The sequence below is a fragment of the Anguilla rostrata genome, chromosome 3 (genome assembly GCF_018555375.3).
Source record: "Anguilla rostrata isolate EN2019 chromosome 3, ASM1855537v3, whole genome shotgun sequence".
Lineage (NCBI taxonomy): Eukaryota > Metazoa > Chordata > Actinopteri > Anguilliformes > Anguillidae > Anguilla > Anguilla rostrata.
The window spans coordinates 69,680,128-69,689,224 of record NC_057935.1 but is presented as its reverse complement, the minus strand read 5'-3'; the positions used below and the strand labels follow the sequence as shown (position 1 = coordinate 69,689,224).

At 50.1% G+C, this 9,097-nt stretch overlaps 1 protein-coding gene across 1 annotated transcript in view; it reads right to left on the bottom strand.

Annotated features, from left to right (window-relative positions):
- Window positions 1–645: 645 nt before the first annotated feature.
- vwc2l (von Willebrand factor C domain containing 2 like) overlaps window positions 646–9,097 on the bottom strand; it is a 33,055-nt gene continuing 24,603 nt past the window's right edge. The window contains exon 4 of the mRNA XM_064329540.1: window positions 646–1,698. Coding sequence (XP_064185610.1) covers window positions 1,544–1,698 — 155 coding nt within the window. The 3' untranslated portion in view covers window positions 646–1,543. The remainder of the gene's footprint in view (window positions 1,699–9,097) is intronic.

Here is a 9,097-nt window from a genome sequence, read left to right as displayed (position 1 = left end):
CCTGTTGATCCGCCGAGAGTCGACTTGGGCAACTTATCAAAAAATTGGTCGATGAAAGGAAATGAGAGCGGGCCGTTCTTCACTCCCTAATTACTTAGATAACGAGTTCAAGCTATTAGCCTATTGTAATAATTTAATTTTGGGGGGGGGGGGGGATTGGTGTAAAAAAAAAAAAAAACTCAAGGCAATTAAAAATAAATGGGAAAACTCAGCATATTGCTGCTGTGGCATTGTTGGGGTGGGGAGGGGTGTGGGAGATTTGGGGGTAGGGGGTTGGGGGTGTTGGAGTTTGGCCTTTGGCTGCGTACGTGGTGGAGGTTGAAACCTTTTAATGTTGGAATTAGCGCCTGGCGCTGCGCTCCTGAAGAGATGCCTGCCTCTGCGTGCGAGGAAGAGGTGCGCACGCCGCACTGAATATAATACAGGCTAATTAGTCTTAACCCCCCAAAAGCAGGTAATTAGTGGGATCAGTGTAATTAGTCTCGAACTTTTAACTTTCCCCGCAATCCCTCCGTTCTATGCCTCCACCACCTCCCGTCCTTATTTGCTTTTTATTTTTTTTCTATCCATTTCTTCCACCCGTACTCTCCCATTGATGCTATCTGCCCCCCACCCCCTCCCTACCCCCACCCCCACCCCCACCCCCTTTCCCCAAAGCTTCTCTTTGAGTCATGGAGAAATCCAGCTTTGTGGGCCACCCTGTTCCATCAGAGTTTTGCGGTCTGAAGTTTTGAGCCCCTGCTGTTAAGTGCTGCCCTCTGGTGGAGAGTAGAGTATCCGCTGCCCGCGGGACCGTCGCAGAGGGCGTGGCGTGATGAGGTCGGTCATTTACCCTCCGCGCGGTGCGTATCTTCGCCGGATCTCCACGGCGAACGGTTGCCGGGCGACGACCCGGTATCCGTCCGCAGTCACCAGATCCGGGACCTGACTCCGCAGCTTCCTGTGTTCATTACCCAGAGGAAGCGAGCGGTGGACACAAGAAAACGAGAGCAAGTCTTTCAAAAATCAACCGTTTTTTTAAGACCAGGTCGTTTTTTTTTTTTTTAACGTTCCCAAACAGGCGCGTGTGCCGCTTAGTGCGCGAGCGTTCCTTTCCCAAATTCCGCCCCGCCCCGCCCAGTGCCGCCCCTTTTTAAATCCGCACGGTAAACAGTTACAGTCCGACCAGACGACCTGAAAAGAGAGAGAGACTGTGTGTGTAACAGCGCCGAGTATCTGGGGTTTTAAAAAAAATAAAAATCCCCGTTGCGCAAGATATAGCCTGTCAAGGGTAAGCAGCGTAAGCACGTAAAAAAAATTACGGTAGGAAAGAAGCCCAGCTACTGCTGTTGGAGGACGTCGGGCTGATTTCCCCGTTGGTTATGGGGTGGGGGGTTCGGGAGTGGTCTGTACGTGAACGGTTTAGGCCGAACCGAAACGTTTCGTCCTCGGCTCGCCCGAAGGTTTGTGCTCCAGTCGCAGCCGGCGGGCGGTCCCCTGAGTGGGCTCCGCCCCTGCCTCCTGCGTCCACGCCCCCCTCTCTCTCGGGGGGGGGGGGGGGTCCCTACGAAGTGGTCTGGCCGTTCAGGCACTCCCTGCGTAGGCACTGCGCCGGCTTCCACCAGTCCCCCGTGTGGCAGCGGCAGATGGTGCAGTCGTCCACCTTCACCTCGATGCCCGCCGGGATGATCGTGGTGCCCGCGGCAAAACAGTTCGGCCCTGAGAGGGGGGGAGGGAGGGAGCGAGGGAGCGAGGGAGGGAGAGGGAGGGGGGGAGAGCAAGAGGGGGGATAGAGGGAGATAGGAAGTGAAGGAGGGGAGAGAGAGGGAAAGAGGGAGTAAAGAAGTGGGAGAGAGTGGGATATAGGGAGTGAAGGAGTGGGGGAGAGAGGGAAATCGGGAGTGAAGGAGTGGGGGGGAGATGGAGGGAGAGAGGGAGATTGGGAGTGAAGGAATGTGGGAGAGGGATGGAGGGACAGAGGGAGATTGGGAGTGGGGGGAGAGACGGAGGGAGAGAGAGGGGGAGTGGAGGAGAGGAAGTGAGATGAGGCGGAGATTGAGAAAGATGGGTGTGAGCAGACAGGAGGAAATGAGGAAGAGAAAGAAGAGAGCGAAATGCAGTGGAGGGGAAAGGAGAGATAAACAGTGGAGAGGGAGAGAGAGAGAGAGAGAGAGAGAAGAAGAAAGAGAACACTGTATCAGAACAAGTTCTAATGTGGTCATTTTGGGGGTTTCATTGTGACTCTGAGGGAGACCTGGGGAATTTCGGGACAGAACAAGCTTTCATTTCGGCTCTCCAACACAGACAGGGAACATCACGAGGCGCTCTGAGGACAAGAAGAGAGGTAATTTTCCTGGGGACAGAGGGAGGGTAATTCATTGTGTTGTATTGCCAAGGGAAATGATGATGCCCATTTCCTCCTGAGAAGCAGAAATTACACTGTCTGCTGAGCAGCTGTGCTTGTCCTCAGGTACTCCGCCTTTCCCGTCTTCAAGAAGAGCCACCTGAGCCTTCTGAGCTCCGATCTAATCTGAGGTCCTCCTCACGCCGCGTGTAGCATTATCACCGATCCCGCTACAGGAACCCGGCGCTGATACAAAGCCAATCACTGGGCCACTGAGACCAGCGGCGCTCAACTCCGGTCCTGGAGGGAGCGGGTCCGCACGCTGGTTTTTGTTCCAACCGAGTACCGTAAGTTTTAGTTTTCTAACAGCTGTCTGCATAAACTTTGCCGGTTCATTCCTGTACTTGAGCAAGGTAAAAATCTGTAGGAGCCTCCTGGTTGGTCTGCGGTTGTAGCTGGTGCTTATACGCACGTCAGATCAAGACATGACTGAGATAATTAAGAGCAGAATTTGGCACAAAAATCCAGAAATGGAGCAAGCCCGTGTTGTGCACCCCTTCATAAATATATTACAGATGATTTTCATATAAAATCACAATCACAGTTGCACCACAGCTATATGGTATATGGCTTCAGTGTCAGTGCTACATGAATACACTGGATTGTCAAAAATATATAAATTACTTAATTGTGCCCACCAATGACCCCCCCCCTTCAAGACTGAGCACTGACAACAGGTCAGATTTCTATTGTTAAGAAATGGTGGCAGTTAGTGGATAGCATTCCCATCTTATGAAACGAGCATTAAACTTTCACTGTTTCTCTTAAAACACCTCATAAAACCCTCTCTCTGAAAGACGTGCTACCTGGAAAAGCACAGCGCTTCCTGTTCTCGAGGGAATACCTAAAGAACTTTCTAGTGATGGAATCAAATAACTCAGTCCTGGGGGTCGACAGCATACATTTGCCTTGGTCTCATGGAAAAAAAAATCTAAGAAAACCCGATTTTCTTCGCACGCTTGTAGCCGATCTGGCTGCGGACCTACCGTGTGAACAAAAGCACAGGTTGTCAGTAATCCGTCAGCAATTTATTTACAGGCCGAAATGCTTTTGATTGCGTTCATTTTACTCAGAGTGTAGAGCATGGTTATAAGATTTCCACTGGCTGCATCTTGCTTACTGTGCGTCGATATTGAAATGGGGGGGAAAACATCACTTACTGTCACAAACCATATAAAGTAATCTGAGTCTCGCTGAACGCTGAGAAGGCTTATTGTCATTAATAAGCGTTTGAGCTCTGCACACTGAAAGCAAACTGGCTGGGTGCCGAGGAGGTCTGGGTGGCTGAACGGATAGGAGTCCAAACGTGCGTTTGATTTCAGACGTGAATGCGCAGTAGGCACTGGTAGGGATGGGAACCGAAACCCGGTACCTCTCGCACCGGGTGCCGTGGGACCTGTACCCACCCGCCCGAATCGCAGTGCCGATTCTGAAACCCGTCCCCGGGCGTGGGTCCGATTCTGAACCACCAGGCCTTTTTTTAGGGGGGGCGTCCAGCGGAGTTTCCGCTGCTAGTTTCTCAGAAACACGCTCTCCAGCAGCCTTGTGATTCCCCGTTGTTGTAGAGATCTCCCCCGGGCCCACCCCGCCCTGCCTCGCTCCCCAGGCTCACTGGAACGGAACAAGCTCTCCCCCAGAGAGCCGTCACGAGGCCGGCGGGGTGTGACGGCGCCCCCTCCAGGGCACCGCGGGAACAGGGCGCACACCGGAGCGGAAGGAGCGCTGGTGATGATTTCCTCTTTAGCTGCCTCGCCCTCACTCCGCTCCGCTTCCTGTCCGGGAACGTCCTCGGGGGGGGAAGGAAAAAGGCTTGGGTCGACCGCCGCGCCCCTCGTCCTGCCTGCCCGCCTGCCCAGCCAGCCGGCCGGCCGGTGCTGTCACGGCAACGAGCTCGCCCCTCGGAACCCGACGCGATTAAAAGCCCGTTGATTGGACCCCGCGGTTCCCATGATCGCTGCGCGGAGGGTAGTAAAACCCCAGGAGAGGGTGGGGGGTGTAAAGTCAGTGCCGCTGCCAAGTGCATTTGCTTGCTTATGGCCCCTTTGCATAAAGACACCTTGTGCCAGAGACGAAAAGGGCGGGGGGGGGGATTTAATGATAAGCCCTTCGCATGCAGAGTAAAGAATGTTTTTCATCACCAGGTCCACTCCGTATGGAGAACATACTGTATGCGCACGGGTGCGTTCCTGTGCGTGTCCGTGCGCATGTCCGTGCGTCTGCGCCCTTTCCTGTTTCGGCGGTGGTAAATCCCTCTTAAAGCTCGGAGTTCCTGTCCTAAGCTGCTCTCTGCAGGGGTAGATAAATTTTACTCGTCAACACCTTCGATTTTATACAGAAGCACATCTTCGAAAGCTCCCCTACCCCGAAACAATCAATGATGGTGTAGCTCCTGTGCGGCTAATGGGTAATATTTATGCTTCCACATATTTACATGAAACGGTCTGAAACGGAGAATAGCTTGTCAGACTGCACCTGAGCATTCTGACAATCCTAACACTGACTTCATCGTTAAGGAGCTGTTGGTGAAATATCAACTGTAATAACTGCATTGTTTCTCTGTAACAATTTAAATATGTTTCGGCGGGAAAGTAGACGGTTGCTTGTTGAAAACGATGCGACGGCAGTTGAAGCAAGAACGTACAGTACAGTAGGCCTGTACGTGAGGTAGGCCTGCTGTGTATCGTGATCTTCAAGGGGAGAGACAAGGTCAAATGCCCGTGTCTGAACCACACTGCATGTGTCTTCTGTCATTCATAAAAGTATCCCAGTTTACAACTAGCATGGACAGGAGTCTGTAGGCTACGGCAGTTCAGGGAAACGGATCTGTTCTCGTCGGAAATCCGTCATCTTTTTTTATTATTATGGACGAAAACGCCGTAGCTTTGAGCGTGACCCTGGGGAAACGTGTTGTTTTAGGACATCACCGTTGCTGCTTTGCTTGCTATTTTAGTTTAAGGAGGCTGGGGTGTTGTATTACTGGACAAAAGCGAATTTAAATAACATTTTCCCTTTTTCAACGCGTCTTAAGGGGGTTGCATTTCCAGCAGCCTTAGAGCTACAGTGTTTTTGTTTTCTTGTTGCTAAACTCACAGTTTTTTTTCCTGATTTGGCAAACGGAATGACAAATTACTAAGCAGAACAACTATTAAATTATTGGCTCCACTGAAAGAATCTCTGAGAATGTTCCATTCCGGAACATTCCGTGAATAGCAGCAATGGCATGACAACTTCACTATACACTGTGGCACACATAACTGGTGATTGGCTGGTAAATACAGTAGCATTTACTTTAGCAAATGCCAAATACTTTCATTCTGTGAGTGGATTTCCTAAAGTGGACTGGCCTGCAGATTTGCACCTACTGTACACCAACACAGCCGCTTTTCCTACCGTAAATATTTTGCGTTGGCTGCTTTTTAGGAATTTTAATTACTGCCCAAGCCCAATACTCATACTTTAAAGCGTTTATTTCAAGTTAATGGACCTCGCTGCTGTCCGTAATTGGTGGAAGAAAGACTGCAGTGAAACTGTACAAGCGCTGTACGTATGAGCATTACAGTAGTGTGAAATTACGTAAGTATAAGTTGTCTATGTGGAGGAAATGTAATCGCCTGACCCGAGTACTGTATGTTTAAGCCACACGGCCATCGTTAGGCCAAAATGCTTGTGCCGTTGTGAGGGAAACTCTGGAAAACAGAGCTGGCCCTGTATACTTCCAGCCCTGGCCAGAGGCCGCTGGCAAGCAGGCCTCACAGCTGCGTGAGTCTGAGCACCAGAAGGACGGTGGACATGAGAGAAGAAACTGCCCAACTCCTGCAGTTCTCACCACGTTCGTCTCGTGGCCATCGCGTTTTCAACAGTGAGCCCGTATGTCAAATCAAATCAATATTTACTTCTATAGCGCATTTCACAAACAGTGACAAAAGTCACAATACGCTTCACAGATAACCCAGGCCCCTAGACCCCCACAGGAGCAAGCCTAAAGCCACAGTGGCAAGGAACAAAAGATCACAAGATGCCCTAACGGCCTCCACTCCCACTGTTCTGGCCTCTTAAAATAGGGCAGCTGACGCTACGGGGTGGTTGGCGGGCGGGCGAGCGGGGGGTGAAGAGAGAAAAAGAAATGAGAATCTTGATCGGAGAAGTGGGAAAATGATAGTCGTGTTTTTCTTTTCATTTCTCGGCGGCTGTCATCGGGCCTGGCGCCGTGGGACTCGCTGGTGCCGAAATGAGTTTCTCGGAGAATGAAATGAAAAGAACAAGCGGGGATCGCTCGCTATTAAACATCGACTCTTTCTCTCTCTCCTTCTTTTTTCCGGCTTTCAGCTTACCTGGCTCTTGGGCAGGCATTGTATTTTTCAACAGGCCTAGGAGGTGCAGTAACGGTCGCTGTTCTGTTGTTACAGGAGGTTTGAATAAAGCCGCAGAAGCAGCCTTCGTAACTCGCAGTTTGTGTTCACTCTAAAGGAAGTGTCACCGCATTCAGAATTAGAGCATTATGATGCGCCCGACTTCACATACTAAGCTTCGAAGCCTGAAAGCAATGGTCCTAGCAAGAAGGCACCGTGCGAACTGGGACTTCATGTGTTCATGGCTATGAATAACTGCTGCACAATGAGTACTGTACCTTATCGGACCTGTGTTTTGTAGTAGTTTCCAATTACCTTCGGTACACACTTATCGTACAGTACGTCGCTTTGGATAAAAGCGTCCGCCAAATAAATGCAATGTAATGTAATCTAACCTGCAATAGCAGCTACTGTACCTTCGAATACTGTGGCAATTACCCGCTTTCATTGTACAAAGCTGAAATGTCGTCATGCCAGTACTAGACTGGCTTTGTAGGGGTTTGGCAGTCTCCAGCACCCTGGAGACAGTCTCAGGACTAACATTGGCACGCTGATTTATTTATTTACCTTTATTTCACCGGGAGGGTCGAGTGAGAAATGAGAATGCATTATAATTTATGATGATAACCGGCTTTAAAAAGCAGAGAGGGATATGAATACAAACACAAATACCATCCCTTGTATTTATACAAGTACCAGTACTCGTACCCAAGTACCCATAAAGGGGTGTGTTCATGGGGATTACGAAAAGCTCATTTGGGAACCGGACCAGGACACAAAGGTTTAAGCTTCTTCTTTTCAAGAGGTGCCATGCGATCACCGAATGTAAATTTGGGCAGTTAGTAAGTGCTCTTATCCTGAATAAGTGCTCTCATACTGGTTCAGGCAACCAAGAGAGCTGGTGCTAGGTTATCAGGGTCACAACTGATGGAAGTAGCCAATGCTTAATCTTACGAGATAAGATTAAGTAGGTGTAATAAGGGGGAAGGGGGAATGTAAGGTCGTTAAGTAGCAGAGATTAGAGGGTATAGTTTTAGATTTAGCAAAGTTGGGGCTATTACTTCCATTCAGAATGCTCAAGAGTTCAGCATTAGGTCATAAGGATCGATAAATAGGCTTGTGTTCAGTCCGTAGCAACAGACAGACAGCGACTCCGTCATCCCGATTGCAGCAGGGAACTCACTACGTGGCCAATAGTATGTGGACACCTGACATCCAACATCTCATCCAAAATTATGGGCATTAATGTGGAGTTGGTCCACCCTTTGCTGCTAGAATATCCTCTACTCTTCTGGGAAGGCTTTATAATAGATTTTGGAGCATTGCTGCTGGAATTTGCTTCCGTTCAGCCAGAAGAGCATTAATGAAGTCGGGCACTGATTGGGCGATTGTGTCTGGCTCGCTGTTGGCTTTCCAATTGATCCCAAATGTGTTGGATGGGGTAGAGGTCAGGGCTCTGTGCATGCCAGTCAAGTTCTTCCACACCGATCTCGACAAAACCATTTCTATATTGACCTCTCTGTATGCCTGCGAATATTGTCATGCTGAAACAGGAAAGGGTTGCCTCAAACTGTTGTAACAAAGTTGGAAGCACAGAATCATCCAGAATGTCATTGCATTAAGATTTGCCTTCCCTGGAACTACGGGGCCTAGCCCAAACCAAAAACAGCCCCAGACCAAGGGACGTCCAGATACTTTTGGTCACATAGTGTACCTCTGGGGCAGCAGAGGAGAGAGAAGTCTAGATCAGGAATAAATTTAAAAAAACGTCTATGGATAAAAAGCATCTGCTAAGAGGCACGAGGAAGAGGAAGAGACTGTATTGCGAGTAAGAGGCTGCCATCTTTCCCGCTGTTCCATTGGCCAGGACTGGAGGCCTGTGTTTCATTTGAGCCGCGATGTACAGTCAGGGGAGGGAGAGGAGGAGAGGAGCAGCGCGTATTTCGTCTGGCCCGTGGACGAAGGCGAGCAGCAGCGTCTCTGCGCGAGGAGGCGAGGCCGCGGTGCCTGATGGGTAATGACCACGAGGCTCCGGGGGAACCACGGTTTAACACGCCGACTGAGCGATGCGCGGCGTCCGCAGCGGTACCGTGTCCGCCATCGCGGCACGGGGGGGCCTTGGCGGCTGGCGAGGCGATTTGCCGTTTTTTTCACCGGTTACCTGCCCATGGCAACCGTCGCCGAGTCGGACTTCCTTGTCATGGTGCAGCCATAAGCACAACACACAGGGAAAAAGGGGCTTTTTCCCACAGTAACTGATAAGTTGTGCGTCTAGAGCCACGATAATTAATGTGTATTTCATTATTTTCAAGTCGTATCGGGCAGGTTTTGGTTCATGTTATACAATGATTTTGCTTTTTATATC